The sequence below is a fragment of the Lipotes vexillifer genome, unplaced genomic scaffold, assembly GCF_000442215.2.
Source record: "Lipotes vexillifer unplaced genomic scaffold, Lipotes_vexillifer_v1.1 scaffold371, whole genome shotgun sequence".
Classification (NCBI taxonomy): domain Eukaryota; kingdom Metazoa; phylum Chordata; class Mammalia; order Artiodactyla; family Lipotidae; genus Lipotes; species Lipotes vexillifer.
In genome coordinates, this window is record NW_006786304.1 from 525,642 (window position 1) to 544,640 (window position 18,999).

General features: G+C 51.3%; 1 protein-coding gene across 1 annotated transcript in view; it reads left to right on the top strand.

Annotated features, from left to right (window-relative positions):
* Window positions 1-18,999, top strand: part of ZC3H4 (zinc finger CCCH-type containing 4) — a 40,027-nt gene that overhangs the window by 14,350 nt on the left and 6,678 nt on the right. The window contains exons 2-11 of the mRNA XM_007458482.1: window positions 1,357-1,576; window positions 1,869-1,979; window positions 4,192-4,414; window positions 5,739-5,893; window positions 6,570-6,666; window positions 6,773-6,912; window positions 7,462-7,569; window positions 9,137-9,248; window positions 10,032-10,141; window positions 18,821-18,999. The exon at window positions 18,821-18,999 is cut by the window's right edge and continues 189 nt beyond it. Coding sequence (XP_007458544.1) covers window positions 1,357-1,576; window positions 1,869-1,979; window positions 4,192-4,414; window positions 5,739-5,893; window positions 6,570-6,666; window positions 6,773-6,912; window positions 7,462-7,569; window positions 9,137-9,248; window positions 10,032-10,141; window positions 18,821-18,999 — 1,455 coding nt within the window. The remainder of the gene's footprint in view (window positions 1-1,356; window positions 1,577-1,868; window positions 1,980-4,191; window positions 4,415-5,738; window positions 5,894-6,569; window positions 6,667-6,772; window positions 6,913-7,461; window positions 7,570-9,136; window positions 9,249-10,031; window positions 10,142-18,820) is intronic.

Genomic DNA, 18,999 nt, shown 5'->3' on the forward strand with positions numbered 1-18,999 from the left:
GAATGCCGCCTCCTGCCTCCGCCACAGTTGACTCGGCATCTTCCCTCTGGGCTGGCCCACGACAGCCTGGCGGTTCCAGGGGAACAGCACGAGGCACCCATCAGTCACCTCTCTGTATTGTTTCCTTTGAAACATCGGGAGGAGCTTTTGGTCCTGCATTCTGTGTTTGAGAGCTGCCCTTGACCTCTGCCAGGGTAACCGTGGGGCTGTACCATTTGGGTTTGAAGCTGTCCCGACCCCTTTGAATTGGGAGTGAGAGTTAATGGAAGGGTCCCCTTGTTGGTGGGGAGCAGCGTGGAGGCGCACAAAGGGAGCAGTGCGAGGGAAAGGGCCGTGGAGGATCCTCAGAGAGGTCGGCAGTTGTTTCTCCACAAAGCCTGTTAGAACCTTCAGGGCTCCAGGGGCTGGGCTCGCCTGATGAGCTTGTTCCCACGCTGACCGGCTCCCATCTGAACGGCCGAGGCCTTTTTGGCCTAGATTAGTTCTCTCTGTGGTTAGCCTTTTAGGTCCTGGCTTCATTATGTTACTCCTTATCTTCTTCACATTCTCTTTGTGGGTCTTAGTTAATGGAGAAGGAAGGAGTTTTTTATGCTCTCACACATACTTTGCCATCATCATGCATGAGGAACTTGAGGAGCTTTTGACATTTTTTTACATTTGTTTATTTTTTTAAAGCAACTCCTGCACTTGTGAGAACTGTGTCTGTGGGTTTGGCTCAAAAACTGGATTATTTTTCTAGCTGCTCCTTTCTTAACCCATTTATCCCCCCCCCCACCCTGTACATATTTTGATGTTCAGAACGTCCTGTCAGCAGCATCTGTCACATGTGGAGAGTGCTTTTGTTTTGTAAAGTAAGGGAGATTGGGGCGACATGTGGGGGATTTGGCAGAGTCAGGAAGTCGTAGAACAGGGACCCAGAAGGGATACCTGGAGGTGAGGCAAGCAAGGGGGCCAGCAGCAGGTGGGGGTGAGCCCTCATGTGGGCGTGTCAGGAGGGGCCTGGGACCCTTCCCCTCTCTCCACCTGCTCAGCTCCCCGCCTCTGGCCCAGAGCCGTGGAGCTGGCAGAGCGGTCAGGCCTCGAAACCCGGGGACCAGAGCCTGTTCGCTCGTGGCAGCACCTCTGGCATCCACGGCGCCCCCCACCCCGGCATTGCCCCCAGCCGGGACAGGCAGAGCCGATGCAGCCCTCTGGGGGAGATACGGGATGGGACAGGGAGCGGCCCCCGCCCCGTCTCCCCGGGCCTCTCGCCCTCAGCGCTGGGCCCCACGTTCCCATCGCCCTGGGCCAGCCCACAGCCCCCGCGGCTCTCCCCTCAAACCCCGTGCTCACGTTGGCTTTGGGGTTGGTTCGTAGGGAAGATGGTGAGTTGGAAGAAGGCGAACTGGAGGATGACGGGGCCGAGGAGACCCAGGACGCCTCCGGAGGCCCCGAGAGGAGCCGGAAGGAGAAGGGGGAGAAGCACCACAGCGACTCAGATGAGGAGAAGTCTCACCGGAGGCTGAAGCGGAAACGCAAGAAAGAGCGGGAGAAGGAGAAGAGGAGATCCAAGAAGAGGAGGAAATCCAAGCACAAAGTAGGTCCTGGCGGATGTGCTGGGCCTCCTGGCGCTGGGCCCAGCCGAGCGCCCCAGGGGCCGAGCTCATCTTGTCAGGCCAGAGGGCACTCTTAATCGGGCTGTTTTTCCTTTCCCCAAATTGGATAAAGACCTTTTCTAAAAGAGTTGATAGCTCATGCTCCATTGCTGCTAGATGCCCCTAGGTGAGGCGTTTTGCACGGAGCCCTGCCGCTCTGGCACATTCCAGCAGTGGCTGTGCAGGTGGCCAGCCCTCCGCAGAAGCTCTAATCCTCTGCCCCTGTCCTTGCAGCGCCACGCTTCTTCCAGCGATGACTTCTCTGACTTCTCAGATGACTCGGATTTCAGCCCCAGCGAGAAGGGGCACCGCAAGTACAGAGAGTACAGCCCCCCCTATGCGCCGGTGAGTGACTGCCGGTCAGGGACCCCCATGGGGCTCGGAGCCGGGGGTAATGAAATCGCCCATGTTTCCTGAGCACAGGCTGTGTGCTGGGCATTCTTACGTGGCACTTTACACGGATTTTAATTCTGCAAGGTTAGGTATTGTTTTTATCCCCGCTTTATAGGTGAGGACACCGAGGCTTCGAGAACTTCAGCCAGGTTGCACGGCTCTGAAGTTCAGGCGCTGGGCTTGAGCCCAGTCGGTGGCTGATGGCCGCACTTCTCTGTGCCACCTTTTCCCATGGCCTCGGCAGCGCTCGTCATATCCCCTGTCCCCAAGAAAGATGATGATTTGTCCCTGTGAGAGCTGACTTTTCCACTGTTCAGCAGTGTCCTTTTGTGGAAAGTTGGCAAGAGAATGAAACGGTTATGGGAGTAAATCATCTTGGATGTTGTGGGGTCAGAAGTAATATACCACTGAGCTTAAGCATAAATTTAAATTATTTGTCCGGTTTGTATATTTTTTATTTTCCTCAGGCAAAACCAGTAAGAAGTAAATCAACATAGATTTTCAAATTTTGATAAAAAGTATTTTTAAAGTTAGTAGTTCTTAAAGGTATCCTGTAACGCAGCATCATCCATCATAACATAATTTATTGTAAGGAATAAGAGTTGACATTGATCTACTAACGTAGATTCAGACTTTAAACCTGAGGGCAGCAGGGAATGGAGAGAACACCACCAGCTTTGATTGGGAACTAGGGGTTGAGACATTTTAAGATCTGCTAAAGTGGGACTTCCCTCGTGGTCCAGTGGTTAAGAATCCACCCTCCAATGCAGGGGACACGGGTTCGATCCCTGGTCGGGGAACTAAGATCCCACGTGCCATGGGGCAACTAAGCCTGTGCGTCACAACGAAAACCCAATGCAGCCAAAAAAAAAAAAAAAGAAAAAAGGATCTGCTAAAGTAGTTGTGTACATCTCCATGTTTTATGTTTTCTTTTTTTTTTATGAGTGTGGATTTTTTAAATGAATAGACTTTATCTTTAGAGCAGTTTTATTTTTTAAATTTTATTAAATATAGTTAATTTTCAGTGTTGGGTTAATTTCTTCTGTACGCAAGGTGACTCAGTTATATGTACACATATTCTTCTTTCATATTCTTTTCCATTGTGGTTTGTCACAGGATATTGAATATAGTTCCCTGTGCTATGCAGTAGGACCCTGTTGTTTTTAGAGCAGTTTTAGGTTTGGAGAAAATGGAGCAGGTAGTCCAGTTCCCTACCCACCCCACCCAGTTCCCCAGTTTTTAATGTCTTGCATTAGTGTGGCATGTTTGTTGTAATTGTTTAGCCAGTGTTGGCACGTATTTGATTAGAGTCCATAGTTTACATTAGGGTCCCCCTTTGTGTTTTACAGTTCTTTGGGTTTTGACAAATGCATCTTGTTATATATGCACCATACACTATCATACAAAATAGTTTCAATTCCCTAAAAGTCCTCTTTTCTTTACCTACTCATCAGTCCCTCCCCACAAGCCCTTCGCAACCACCAGTCTTTTTACTGTCTCTGTAGTTTTGCTTGTTCCAGAATGTCATTTAATTGGACTCATATGTAGCTTTTCCGGATTGTCTTTGACTTAACAATATTCGTTTATACAGTCCCTCCATGTCTTTCTTATTTCTTTTAATTGTTGAATACTCCATTGTCTGAATGTACCAGTTTGTTTATCCATTTTACCTATTGAAGGACATCTTGGTGTCTTCCATTTGTGCATGTATGTGTATTTTTGAACTTCATCCAGTATCTCTTGGAACTAGCACACTTTGGAAAGCATCATTTTAAATGGTTTTGTAGTTTGGTTGCCAAATAGTCATTAATTGAATTCTAAGGCCCCAGAAAAATTTTGACTGAGGAGCACCCCTCTTCCCTATCAGGCCTCCTCCCCAAATGAGATTGTTCTATCTCCCTGGGAAATACACTCTTCTTTTCCCTCTCCAGTAATTCAGGGGTCGTGGGGCCTGTGTTTCTCAATTGTCTTTAAAGTTGTGGCTCTTTCTGAAGAACAGAAACATCTGGGCCAACAGCCCAGATCTCCTTCAGGTGGCTGGGGGCTAGCGTCTCACCCCCGGGACAGCAGAGACACCCAGACAGCTGTGCCAGTTCAGGGAATAGTGGGAATCTTGGTCTCAATCCGAGGCCCCAGGGCCAGCTCACTGTCCTCTCCCCATCAGTCCCACCAGCAGTATCCCCCGTCGCACACCACGCCCCTGCCCAAGAAGGCCTACTCCAAGATGGACAGCAAGGGCTACGGCATGTACGAAGACTATGAGAACGAGCAGTACGGGGAGTACGAGGGTGATGAGGAGGAGGACATGGGCAAGGACGACTACGACGACTTCACCAAAGAGCTCAACCAGTACCGGCGGGCCAAGGAGGGCAGCAGCCGGGGCCGAGGTGAGACGTGCAGCTTCTCCTCCAGGTTGTCAGAGCAGGCCCGGGGCTGGGGGTTGGGCGCTCAGTGCAGAGCCAGACAGACCTCATGGGCCACGTGCTCATGGAGCGTCAAGTCTGGGAGAAGAGATGGGCAGACATGCAGGGCTGAGATAAGCATAGAAGGAGACAGGCAGGGAGCTCCATCCCAAGCACAGGGGACCGGAGTTCTGCCACGTGAGAAGAGGGTCCAGTGCTAAAGCCGTGGTTGGGATGGAGCCAGACTGGCGTGAGGCAAGGAGAAGACAGACTGCTGTGGCTCAAGGTGGTGGTGGTGGTGGTGGTTTTTTTTGGCCACACCCCGCGACGAGTCCTAACCACTGGACCGCCAGGGAAGTCGCCGAAGGGTTGTTTTTTAAATTCACTTCCTGGTCAGCTGTGAAGAGATAATAGAAGGGACAGCTCTCACCCCTGGGGACCGTAACTGACAGGTGGCGCCTCCTCCCCCAGCCTCCCGTCTCCCATCACCTGACAAAGTGTGACTGCAGCCACGGGACTGCCACACCTCTGAACCTTGAACCTGTGGCAGTTAGGAGGATAATGGGGGAGGGCAGAGCACCAGCGACCCAGCCCGGCCTCTTAGAACCGTCTCCTGCCAATGATATTTCCCAACCCCAGAGTGCTTCCAGAATTTTCCAGCCCAGCAGTTCTTAGCCCTGCTTGAGGCCCAGCTTGTTGTTTGAGTGGCTGGTCATTCTTTCTTTCGGTGGTCTTTCTTAGACTCCTCCCTAGATAGGCCCTGCTTTTTGGGGAGATTCTGGACTAGCCTTTCCAATAGAAATATAATGCAAGCCACCATGCAATTACAAATTTTCTAGTGGTCACATTAGAAAAGTAAAAGGAAACAGATGAAATTAATTTTATCAGTACATTCCAAATCTCACTTCGATATGTAATCAAAATAGACAGATGTGATATTTTATATTCTGTCTCTCTCTTTTTTAATTAAGTCTTTGAAATTCAGTGTGCACTTTATACTCACAGTATTTCTTAGTTTGGCCAGCCACATTTCAGGTACTCAGTAGCCACACGTGACTGGTGCCTCTGTGTTGGACAGCGCCTCAGTCAGGGTAGTGTAGTGAGTGCTACAGCAGGCATGTGTCCATGGTGCTCAGCTACCCCTGTCCAGGGGCCCAGGGACCATGAATCAGCCTAGAGCAGCTGGGAAGGCTTCTTAGAACAGGAGGAGGAGGAGGAAATGATTGACCTTGGGCAGTCATTGGGTTAACTTCTCTTCTGCTGGTGGGTCCTGCTTGCTCAGACACTCACTGTCTGAATCACTATGCAGGCAACCGAGGCCGTGGCAGGGGCTACCGAGGCCGTGGAAGCCGCGGAGGGTCTCGAGGCCGAGGCATGGGCAGGGGCAGCCGAGGCAGAGGCAGAGGCTCCGTGGGAGGAGACCACCCAGAGGACGAAGAGGACTTCTTTGAAGAGGACATGGAAGTAAGGCTTTCTCCAGCTTGGGGTGGGGGGTGGGAGTGGGGGCGGGTGGCTGGTGAGCTGCAAGACTAAGTCTGTAAGACTGATGTGGAAAGAAAACATCAGATGGCAGGTTTATATGTTTAGAAATGTTCATTTATTATTTGGAATAGAGAAAACCTTCCTATGGTTCAGAATTGAAAAAGTACCAAAAGGTGAGCTGTCAAAAAATCTTCATCTCACTGCTCTCTCAGCGAGCGCCTTAGTTCCCATCCCTGAAGACAGGGTTCCCGAGGGTACTCTCGAAGCATTTAATACCTTCGCGGTCAGTTGCCTGTTTAGTTACCTCCTACACACACACAAACGCGTGTGCGCGTGAGGAGAACTACCACGCTCACTGTTTTGTCCCTGCCCGAGACCTTGCTATGCTGCCCCTTGTTCTAGCTGCACAGCTGTCCCTTTGGAGCTGCCCAGTGGGCTGGGAGTCCTAAGAGTGAAGATTGCCACCAGCCGCCGCTTAGGCTGTGGCGTGTGAAGAGGGGGCACAGGTGTGAATCACTGGGTTGCTCACTTGCTCTTCTGAGTTTGACATTGTCCTGAGTGTACAAAAAGGCAAAAAGGGGTGGAGTATATAGTTCAGGACATTGTTCATTGTTCGCCAAATGACACTTTCCTGCTTCTCTTCCCTCTGGAATTCCAGTACGGAGAAAGCGAGGAGCCGATGGGAGATGAGGACTATGACGACTATTCCAAGGAGCTGAACCAGTACCGCCGGTCCAAGGATGGCCGAGGACGAGGTGGGCGGGGGCCGCGAGGGGCCAGTCCTTGGGGCTCCTCCTGGCAGCTGCTGGCCTCGGGTCCTGGAGGGAGGCCTCGGGTTAATGCCGTTTCTCTCTTTTGCAGGGCTAAGTCGAGGCCGTGGCCGGGGTTCCCGAGGTCGAGGGAAAGGGATGGGCCGGGGCCGTGGTCGAGGTGGCAGCAGAGGAGGGATGAACAAGGGTGGAATGAATGATGACGAAGACTTCTACGACGAGGACATGGGCGTAAGTCGGCTCTTCATTCTGATCTGATGTTTTTACTCAAGGCTCCTTCTTGAAATTTTTTTTTTCTCTAATGAGTTATCCTCCGAGGCTGGTCCTGTCCCCCTGCTCCCATCAGCCGTTCCCCGTAGGGCCTGTCAGCACTAATTATCTCTCATGGGGGTTGCGCTGCTGGTGAGACCCTCTGTTTTTAAAACCATATCTTTGTAGCACCTGCAGTCACCTGTTCTCTGAGTCCCTGAGTTAGCCCTGGAGAGTTTTCTAGGAAGGCTCGTGCCGCCTCCTCTTGGAATGAATGTGTTCCCGCGCAGGTGTGTGGCGCGCGAGTCCTCAGCTACCCACACTCCACGCTCCGGGGCTCAGACCCCACAGAGTTGGGTGCTGGATGGAAGCTGCTGGTCAGCACTCCTGTTACACGGGGGCGTGCTCATCCCTGCCAGCCAGCCTGTCTCACTTTCCCTCCCTCAGAGCCCGTGTCCACCTGGCCTGCACAGGCCCTCCGTACCCTTCGTCTTCATTCCCCTTTATAGTCACACTCTGTGTTCCTAACAGGACGGCGGTGGAAGCTACCGGAGGGGTGACCATGACAAGCCCCACCAGCAGTCCGATAAGAAGGGCAAAGTCATCTGCAAATACTTCGTGGAAGGGCGGTGCACGTGGGTAAGGGGCCAGTTCCAGTAGTACCAGGGTGCCCAGAGCAGGGCCACATGGGCCTCTGGGGACGTTCTGGAGGCCACACTCACTGGGGGCAGTGTCCTGGTGGGCTTGGAGTGATTGTCTGAGAGATGCCTGGAAGGCCTGGAAGACTTAGTTCACTCCTCAGAGTGACTGAAGAGCCAGGACAAGATTGGTGACACATCTGGGTTTTTTTGGTTTGGGAGGATTGTTTTTGACCAAAATTTTCACCCAATCCATATGGCCTCAAACGTTTTGTTAGAATTGATGCTCATGCAAAGGTGTAACATATCCTGGTTGAGTTACTGAACTTCAGTGTCGGAGAGGGAATCATTAAGGCATCCAGACAGAAAAGGTGGTCAAGGTCAGCCTTGACCTTCACAGCAGAGTATAATGCCAGAAGATGGGCCAATGACCTGAAAGTTCTGAAGGAAACAAGTATAATCCAGTGTTAGTTCAATCAGGCAGCTTTTTATTCAGGTATACAGGCAGCAGGCAGATATTGGCAAGCAAGTACCCAGGGAGTACTGCACCTGTGTACCTGTCTTAGGAAAAAATATTACTGTGTTTCAAACAAAGGTGTGTTTGTGTGTAAAATAGTCCTTATTATAGTTGCAATTCATATTATTTTTAGAAACTTGAAATATATATAAACAAAAAGCAGTAGCTATTCCTAAGAGAATGGGGGGACGGGTATAGAAGAACAGTTTCTCTTTTCAGTTTACCTGGATGTTGTTTTGTTTGGATTGTACAATTTGACTACAAATAGCAGAAAACTCAACTCCACTGGCTTAAACACATAGACGTTTGTCTCTCAGAATAGTCTGGGAATTCCCTGGTGGTCCAGTGATTAGGACTCTGCACTTCCATTGCGGCTGGCATGGGTTTGATCCCTGGTTGGTGAACTAAGATCCTGCATGCCGTGTGGTGTGGCCAAAAAAAAAAAAAAGTCTGGGGTGGGGGCGCGGGGGCATTACAGGGCTGGTACAGTTGTCAGTGGCACCATGGGAGACCCAAGTTCCTTCCTACTTTTTATTCTGGCATCTTTAAGCGTGTGGCTTTTGCCCTCATGGTTGCTTAATGGCTGCTGTGCCTCCAGGCATCACATCCAAGGGCTAGGAGGAAAACTGTGTGAAGCGATTTTTTAAAAAATAAGGGCAGTATTGTCTTCCCTTGGAAGTTTGGGGTTCTGTTAGAAAGGAAGAAGCATAAAACTGGATACTAGCTGTTAGGCAGCAAACAGTAAGTGAGTAAGAGAGGCGAAGGCAAGAGGAGGAAGAGTTAGAAAGAAGCAGTGAAAGGCAGCAGAATGGAGCCGGGAGGACTGAGGACATGGGGGAGGGAGGCAGGGGCAAGAGAAAGGGCCACACACTTTGGCAGAAGTTTCAGGTTGGTGGGAAACTGCATTTATGTGTCTGCCTTCCTGGGCCTCCTGCCCTTTCTGGGGTCGGGGTGGAGGTTTGTTTCTGTCGTTGGTCCCTGTGTGCTTCAGCAGTGACAGAGCAGTGCTTCCTTTTGCAAACAGCTTACGTTTTCACTGCTTCTCTTCCAGGGAGACCACTGTAATTTTAGCCACGACATCGAGCTACCAAAGAAGCGAGAACTGTGCAAGTTTTACATCACCGGATTTTGTGCCAGAGCCGAGAACTGCCCCTATATGCATGATATCCTTTGGTGCCCACATTTGATCTGATTGAGGGTGCAGAGCTCCTTTTCTCCTTATTGGTAATAACAGCTGATCTTCACCACACTTTGGCTCTGTGTGCCAGTACTGTGCCAAGAGCTTTGCGCATCCATCTCTTAACCCTCACATCTGCCCTGTGATGGGTCTGCTCTTCCTAGTCTGCAGATGACTAAACGGAGGCACACACGTTATATGTTCCCTTTACATATACAATTGACCCTTGAACAACATGGGTTTGAACTCTGCAGTTCCACTCAGATATTGTTTTGTTTTCAGTAGTAAATACTGCAGTACTACACAATCTGTGGTTGGTTGGATCCACAGATGCAGAACTGAGGGTATGGAGGACGAATTACAAATTATACTCAGATTTTTGACTGAGTTGGCGCCCCTAACCCCCATGTTGTTCAAGGGTCAAGTGTACTCTCGAGACTGGCTTATACCATTGCCTGTTATCTTTCTGAGATTTTTCAAATGGCTGTGTAACCATGGGCAGATCGTTGAACTTTTCCCCTCTTCCTGTTGAGTGAGGATCTGAGGACACAGCCTCAAGGCCAGCGTGGTGGGGCGGGAAGCACTACAGAGTGGGGGTGTCGAGAACTGGGGTCTCATCTTGGGTCAGCTACCAACCTGCTGTGCAGCTCTGAGCCAGTCACTTCGCCTCTCTGGGCCTCAGTTTCCTTGTCTCTAAAACAAAGGGGCTTGGATTCTGTCCTCGGGTGGGTTTCATGAGGTGAGGCATTTGCCTTAACTTTCTGTGAACGTGATTTTCCGTGTAAGTTGTACCACACGACCGGAAACTGCATCAATGGCGATGACTGCATGTTCTCTCACGACCCCTTGACCGAGGAGACCAGAGAGCTCTTGGACAAGGTAATGTCCAGGCTGACAGCAGCCGTAGCTAATGGGGACCAGGAGGTACGCTTGCCACGGGCCTGGCACTGCAGCCCGCGTGTCTGGCCTCTGTGCAGGACCAGAATCCCCAGTTGCGTTGATTGGAGCTGGGCCATGTTCAGGAGGAAATGGGGACTGTATTCTCTGCAGGGAGAATTGAGGTGATCACATGTGTGTCTTCTCTCCGGCCGGGACAGTTTTCCCTGGAGGGGCACCTCCCTAAAAGGAATGTTGCGTGGTGTGTCTCCAGACATACCTTGTGATTTCTTAACTGTCCTTTAGAGAGAGCCCATGGTATACAAAGAGGAGGTGAGACTTCGGATGGGTTCTGTTTTTTATTTATTTTTTAAGTTATTTGTATTTTTTATTTTTGGCTGTGCTGGGTCTTCATTGCTGCGCGTGGGCTTTCTCTAGTTGCGGTGAGCAGGGGCTACTCTTAGTTGCAGTGCGTGGGCTTCTCATTGTGGTGGCTTCTCTTTTTTGTAGAGCATGGGCTCTAGGCACGCGGGCTTCAGTAGTTGTGGTGCCTGGGCTCTAGAGCGCAGGCTCAGTAGTTGTGGCGCACGGGCTTAGTTGCTCCGCGGCACGTGGGATCTTCCCGGACCAGGGCTTGAACCCGTGTCCCCTGCATTAGCAGGCAGATTGTTAACCACTGTGCCACCAGGGAAGTCCCTGGATGGGTTCTGTTTTGATGGAAGGGTCAAACGTTTCTTTCCAAGTCTTAAGGATTCTTTTATGTAGTAGAAAAAGTATGGGACAATTGGAGGCTCTCACGATGGGGAGACTTCCTCAACAGTGAGGTATCAGGGCTTCCGTACCAGCCAGCTGACATTTGAAACTCATCCTCATGTCTGTTGTTCTCCCTGAGGAGTCAGGCTGAGGACTTTGGGGCCCCCGGTTCCTGTCCTTGATTTCCTGACATCCATCACTGGGTGAAGGGTGCGGGAACACGTGTCCTTTCACATGAAGGCTTTCCTGCCTTCTCTCTGGTTCCCAGAAAGTTTAAGGAGATTGGCTGTTTTTTGAGAATGGAAAGAATCAGTGCCTCAACCAGGTTCAGGAATCCACCCATGCGGGCCGGGGCTGCCTGAGGGGTTGAGGGGAAGCCCTGCACAAGCAAAGCAAGAGAACGTCCACTCCTCATTGGGAGAGCATTCATGGAGAAAGTTCTCATCTTTGCCAGTCCCTTTGGCCTGTTATCCTAGGAATAGGGTTTTGTAACTGGTAGCTGTCTAGAATCTGTAAGTCATTCACAGGGTAAGGAGTGGGAAAAGTCATGGCGGCTTCATTTCTCATTTGAAGAACTAAACAATCTCTGACTGAGGACTGCCCCCTGCTGGTGGTTCAGAGTTTGCTCTCTAGACCAGTGCTGTCCAGTAGGAGCACCACAGAGCCACAAATTTAAATTTTTTAGTAGCCACATTAAAAAAGTAAAAAGAGGTGAAATTAGTGTTAACAGTATATCTTATTTAACCCAGTATATCCATGTCCAAAGTACCACTTCAGCAGGTATTAAATGATGAAATAATTACGATATTTTGGGGGGGGGTTGGGGTTTTTTGGTACTAAGTCTGAGGAGTCTAGTGTTTATTTTCTGCTTATAGCACCCAGTAGCCACACATGGCCAGTGACCACTATATCGGACAGCACAGCTCTAGACACCCTAATAAAAACTTAAATCAAGGTGGCACGTTTTCATTTCTGGTCACAAACATTTTGAGAGTATCAGTAACATCCCCTATGTAAAGTCAAGTCTTAGTAGGCTAAAAATGAGTGTTGAACCTGGAAAAACCATTCCAGAATCGAATTTGGGTGGTCAGAAAGTAAAACTTAAACCTTTACAATGGGCCCAGAATAACCCTGATAAACGTGTGGGGTCAGCCATTTCCTTCTCTCCTGGACAGAGTTGCAGCTTGATCAACTAGGGCTGGGGCCTGAGGCTCCTGGGCAGCCCTTGGGTCCAAGCTGTGGTGCCACTTAGGACAGGGCCTTCGTCATCTTCTCCTGAAATGTCTGTGCTCTCTCTTCCACCCTTTTCTTCAGCTTTATTTTCTTGCTTCTTGGTGATGTTTCTGTCTGTCTAGATACATCAGCTTCCAACCATCCACTCTAGGTTTGAGACGTGCCTGCCTTTGGGGCTGTCAGTGACTGTAACGTGAGAGTGAGTGGCAAGAATAATGCAAAGAATTCCCTCCACCTAGATTACTCTGTCAGCATTATTTTGTCCCATTTGCTTTATCATTTTGCTTTCGTTCACTTTTTTTCCTTGAGCCATTTGAAAACAAGTTGCGTACATTATGGTTCTTTACCATTAAATCCTTCAGTTACCGTTTTATACATATACTGTTTTATAGTCAGGTTTGTCAAGGTGTAGTTTGTATCCAGTCTTAAAAAAAAAAGTGTCCCTGTTTAGTTCTGTGAATTTTTTTTTTTTTTTTTTTGGCTGCGCTGGGCATCATGCGGGATCTTAGTTCCCCAACCAGGGATCGAACCCATGCACCCTGCAGGGGAAGTGCAGAGCTCTAACCACTGGACAGCCAGGGAATTATCCCTAGTTCTGTGAATTTTGACAAACACAGAGAGTCATGTGACCACCTCACAGTCTAGGTAGAGGAAATTCATTTTTTCACCCCCAAAACCCCTCCCCTTTTGTAATCAGTGCCTCTCCCATCTCCAGCCCCTGGAAACCACTGATCTGTTTTCTGTCCTTGTAGTTTGCCTTTTCAAGAAAGTAATATAAATAGATATATGGTATGTAGCTTCTAAACATGTGTGAGGTTTATATAGCCTTTTGTTTTTTTATAAATTTATTTATGTTTTAAATTTATTTGTTCACTTTGTTGGGTCTTCGTTGCTGTGCGTGGGCTTTATCTAGTTGTGGCGAGTGGGGGCTACTCTTCGTTGCGGTGCGCAGGCTTCTCATTGCGGTGACTTCTCTTGTTGCGAGCACAGGCTCTAGGCGCACGGGCTTCAGTAGTTGTGGCACGTGAGCTTCAGTAGTTGTGGCTTGTGGGCTCTAGAGTGCAGGTTCAGTAGTTGTGGCGCACGGGCTTAGTTGCTCCGCGGCATGTGGGATCTTCCGGACCAGCTCCCCTGCATTGGCAGGCGGATTCTTAACCGCTGGTCCACCAGGGAAGCCTTATAGTAGCCTTTTGAATCTGCCGTCTTTCATTCTGCATAAGGTGTTTGAAATTCATCCACATTGTTGCAAGTATTGATAGTTCATCACTGTTTGTTCTTGAGTAGTACTCCACTCAGTGTGGATGATCTGAGATTGTTTATCTAGTCACCAGTTGAAGAACATTTGATTTGTTATTAGTTTGGGGCAAAAGCTTAGATTTTTTTTTTTTTTGTCCGCACCGTACAGGATCTTAGTTCGCCTGTAGGATCTTAGTTCCCCAACCAGGGATCGAACCTGCGCCCCCTGCAGTGGAAGCCCAGAGTCTTAACCACAGGACCACCAGGGAATTCCCAAAGCTTAGAATGTTTAACAAATGGACATGAGCTTATTTCTTATTTCCTTGGCCCATGAACCTTGGCCCACATGTCTATGTGTGTCCGCAGGTGTGGCCGTCCTTTTCCATTGAGAGGATGCCTTTGACTTTTGGAAACCCGGGAATCATTCAGAATCAGTCCTGGTGGGGGAGGTTGTGGGACCCAGCAAGGCCCTGGTTGTGTGGTGTGAGGGAGCTCCTTGCTGCAGAGAGGCCCAGGAAGGGGCGTGTGGGAGTCTCTAGGGATAGATGTGCCGAAGGACTGCCTGGATGGTTTGGGTTCAGCTTTTCAGGGTCGGGGTGGGGTGTTGACATCTTCTGTGTATCTTATGCATCAGTGTTCTGGGCTCTGATGCGATTCAGCCCCTGCTTTTGAGGCAGCACTTGTGGCCCAGTGTGGGTGGCGGATAAAGAGATAAGTGCAGGGAGCTGGCTGTGTCCCGCGCGGGAGTCCTCGTCGGGGTGTCGTGGGGTCTGTGTGAGGGGTGAGGGGGGCGAAGTCCTGGAGTGGGAGCCTGCCGTGAGGTGAGATTTCTCCCCAGTGTGGAATGGGTGTGGAAGCCCCGACTGTGGGGCACAGTGGGGAAGCGGAAGTGACGGGACCCAGGGAGGTGAGTGTGAGAGAGGGGGGGCCCACCTTGCCTGGGGACCAGCGATATGCTCTTAGGGGCTGTCCTGTGGGCCAGTGCTTCAGTTCGTTTGGTCATTGAGTTCATCGCGTGGCCCTGTGCGCTGAGCACCGTGCCGGGCCAGGGGTGGCAGTGGAAGGATCACCTCAGCCTCTGTCCCCAGCGCAGGGGCCATTGGCTGGGTGTTCCCGAGTGCTGAGAGGTACAGAGATGTGTGACCCTAGTCTCGGGGGCGAGGGGAGCGTGGCACATTTGGTGTCTGGACCACGGCATCCCCTCCCTGGGCGGGGAGGAAGTTGTGGTCAAGTTTGTTCCTGTTTAATGAGGTATAACCTCCTCCTTAGGTTTTGCCTACACCTGAGGGCATTTTGTTGCCATTGAGAGGAGCTAGCAGTGCAGGGCTTTGGCTCTGTGACTGGAGGCTGCTCTGCCCGAGTGCGAGTGAGTGCAGAGAGGCTGGGGCAGGGTCCCTCTCAGAGAAGGTGGGGCCCGGGCCAGAGGGCGGGGCTGAGCTAGGCAGCAGCTCCTGGGCAGAGTTTGGGGGTGGGGATAAGAGAAGGGAGGGGTACAGGGTCCGCCCCTCACAGCCCAGCTAGTGGCCTGCGGAGGAGCAGGAGGCGCGTGGAATGAGGTGTGCCCAGATGGAGATGGAGATGGTACCCGTAGTTCTGGCCAGAGAGGTGCTGTGGGAGCCCCAGCCGAAGGTGGGGGTTGGGGTGGGGGGGCGGCGGAGCCGGGAGGCGAACCCAGAGGAGCACCAAGCAACCGGGTAGGCCCCTACCCGTCAAAGCCTTAACTCCTTTAGTCCCCTGTGCCCCACTCTCTGGAGCCCTGGGAATGCAGGGGAAGGCGCGCTTGTCTGTTTTCTTTGCTCATTTATTTAACAAGTGTATGGTCACGCCTGCTTTGTAGCAGGCACTGTCCTGGGCACCGGGGACGCAGTGGTGAGGAGACAGGATCCAGTCATCAGGTAGACGCCGATTACACACTGGGATCGGGGCAGTGGAGGGAATGTGCAGGGAGCCCAGAGGCCCTCAAACAGGCTGCCATGGGGGGAGGCTCAGTGAGGAGGTGACACTCGCTGGCCCCAGGTGAATAACAGGCAGGAAGGAGGGGCGAGGGAAGTATGTGCTGGGCCGGGGTCACAGTGCAAGCAACAGCTACACACACGGTTGAGGGACCAAAAGGGGCCAGCTGGCTGGAAGGGAAGCGGGCAGAACGTGGGGCAGTAGAGCAGTCAGGGCTGCCTCTGTGGCCGCGGCCCCTCCGCCGCCCCCGAGAGCAGTGCTGTAAGACACCACGAGGTGCAGGGCTCTCTCAGCACAGCCAGTCTCAGGCAGCGTTTCCCACGCTGCGGTGGACATGTGTGAAATGTGGTCCTAGTTCAGCGGGTCCCCCTGTGCTGCTGGTCCACAGACAGACCACACCTTGAGTAGCAGGGCTCTAAGGGAACAGATGTTTTCCACTGATCAGACTTCCAAGTTTTCCATCCCCTTTGAAGCCATTCTTCTTGGACCCTGTGTCCCTGGGTCTACATACTGTTGCTGATGGTTAGGAGAGAGAAAAGCTGGGAACTGCCTGACACCCGCCGGGAAGTCCTGCCTCCGCCACCCACGCTGCCACCACTGTCCCTGGGCGGGGGAGCAAGAGGAGGGGTTGTCTTGAGCAGCGCTGAGGCTGAGGCGCCGGGGCGTCTCAGAGCCCCCCTTAGGGTCCACTAAGGCATGTGTGCCGAGGTCCCCAAGGCCACCTGGGCCCCGGTTGGACAATTTGCTGGGGAGACTCCCAGGGCTGAGCTGGCTGAGGTTTAACTCCAATGAAAGCACACAAAGCAGAATGCACAAAGAGAATAGGCAGGTGGTAAAGGATGAAACCAGGTACCAGCTTCCAAGAGTCCTTGCCCCCTCGAGTCACATGGGACGTGTATAACTCCTCAGGTTGTGACAGAACGTGTAGAACGCTGTCCACCATGGGCGTGCAGTAGAGACTCAGTCAGTGCCCAAGGTTTTTATTGAGGGCAGCCTCTGCCTGGCATGTACCAAAATCCCAGACTCCCAGAAGGAAAAGGGGTGTTCCACAGAAAGCATGGTGTTTGTGCAAACGGTTTAGACACAGTGAGCCCCTCTTAGCAGTCAGGGAATCCTGGGAACCCTCTCGAAATCCAGGTTCCCAGGCACCAGCCAAAGGCCAACATTGTAAGCTGGCCTTCCAAGAGAAGCAGGCAGGCCTGCAGTGTTAACTTCTGCCCAGGATCCTAACTGGTGAGACGTTCTGCTTGAATTCAGACTTTGGAATTGTCCACCTGCCCTGTAACAGGCCTTATGGTGGGCCCTGCGGGTCTTGCCCTTGTGGAGCTGGTAGTCGTCGGGCCAGGAATAAACAAAGATGCAACTAAATGTAAAAGCTTACAGAGCTTGGGCAGTGCTTTCAAGGGAGCTAATGGTGTTCCAGTAGTAAATACAGGAGACCTGGCCAGTCACTCTGAGTCGACCTTTAATAAGAGACCCCAGCAATTGGGGGATACGGAGCCATACATTAAGAATGGAGGGGAAAACGAATGCCTGGGGAGAGGCCTGGTCCAGGCCAGGACCCTGCTGGGGAAAGAGCTTAGCTGTCCGCAGAACTGAAACAGAGCTGGGTGCTTAGGGTGGAGGAGTCCACACACCATAGAAGGAAATGAAGCTTCCAGGGTGCTGTGAAGTCCTCCCCAGACACCCAGCCCTGCTGTCAGACCCTGTGGGTCCTCATAAGTGATTGGGTTTTGATTGCAAGTGCGGTGAGGGGGCCTGAAAATTCAAACAGAACAATGAACCTTTTTTTATATATAAATTTGTTTTATTTTTATTTATTTTTGGCTGCGTTGGGTCTTTGTTGCTGCGCGTGGGCTTTCTCTAGTTGCGGTTAGCCGGGGCTACTCTTCGTTGTAGTGCGTGGGCTTCTCATTGCGGTGGCTTCTTTTGTGTGGAGCACGGGCTCTAGGTGTGAGGGCTCAGTTGTGGTGCGAGGGCTCTAGAGCGCAGGCTCAGTAGTTGTGGCTCACGGGGCTTAGCTGGTCCATGGCATGTGGGATCTTCCCGGACCAGGGCTTGAACCCATGTCCCCTGCATTGGCAGGTGGATTAACCACTGCACCATCAAGGAAGCCCAGAACAATGAACTATTAATCAGCCATGAAATAGATAAAATAGATGATACAGCTACAACATGGGCGAACCTTGAAAATGTCATGCTAAGTGAAAGAAGCCAGTCACGAAAGGCCACAGTATTATAGGATTTCGTTTCTATGAAATGTCCAGAATAGAGAAATCCATAGAGACAGAAAGTAGATTGGTGGTTGCCAGGGGCTGGGAGGGAGCAGGGCATGGGGAGTGACTGCTTAATGGGTATGGAGTCTTCTTCGGCGGTGTTAGAACTAGATAGAGATGGTGGTTATACAACATCGCGAATGTACTTAATGTCCTTGAATTGTCCACTTGAAAATGGTGAAATAGTACATAGTATGTTGCATGTGTTTTGCTGCCAAATAAGAATGGCTCCCCTGTCAGCTGTTTACCGAGAAGGGATGTGGCAGTGGTATGGGGCGATGACTTTTTTGCCAGAGAGGCTTTGTGGTCACTGACCTTATGCTGTAAGGCAGAAGTTCCCAACCTTTTTGGCACCAGGGACCGGTGTTGTGGAAGGCAGTTTTTCCACAGACCCAGTTGGGGATGGGGGATGGTTTCAGGGTGATTCAAGCGCGTTGCATTTATTGTGCACTTTATTTCTGTTATTATTACATTGGAATATATAATGAAATAATTATACAACTCATTGTAATGCAGAATCAGTTGGAGCCCTGAGCTTGTTTTCCTGCAACTAGATGGTCCCATCTGGGGCTGATGGGAGACAGTGACACTCAAAGTGTGTTGCTTATGTCCAGTCTATTCTGTAAGATGCAGCTTAATTGTCACTTGCCACTCACTGATAGCGGTTGTTTTTGTTTGTTTGTTTGTTTGTTTTTGCATTGTGATAGGGTTTTGATATGAGTCTGTAAACAACCGATTTATTATGGTCTCTGCAGTCAGACCTCTCTGCTGATGATAATCTGTATCTGCAGCCGCTCCCCAGCGCCGGCATCATTGCCTCAGCTCCACCTCAGATCACCAGGCGTTAGAGTCTCATGAGGAGCACGCAAGCTAGATCCCTTGGATGCGCGGTTCACAGTAGGGTTCGTGCTCCTGTGTGAATCTAATGCCCACGCTGATCTGACAGGAGGCCGAGCTCAGGCAGGAACGCGAGCAACCGGGAGAGGCTGTAAATACTGACGAAGCTTTGCTTCACTTGCCTGCCGCTCACCTCCTGCTGTGTGGCCCGGTTCCTAACAGGCCACAGACCAGTACCAGTCCGTGGCCCGGGGGTTGGGGACCACTGCTATAAGGGCCTTGGGGTATTGAAGAGTTATCCTCAGCAGATTCGGCTCTCAGCCCCGGAGGAGTGCATTCCAACCCGCCTCCTCCCCTGTCTTTACTCTCACTGTTTTGTCCTTCTGGCCCACAGATGTTGGCTGATGATGCAGAGGCAGGCGCTGAGGATGAGAAGGAAGTTGAGGAGCTGAAGAAGCAGGGCATCAACCCCCTGCCCAAACCTCCCCCTGGTGTGGGCCTCCTGCCCACCCCTCCCCGCCCACCTGGCCCTCCGGCCCCGACCTCTCCGAATGGCCGGCCTATGCAGGGTGG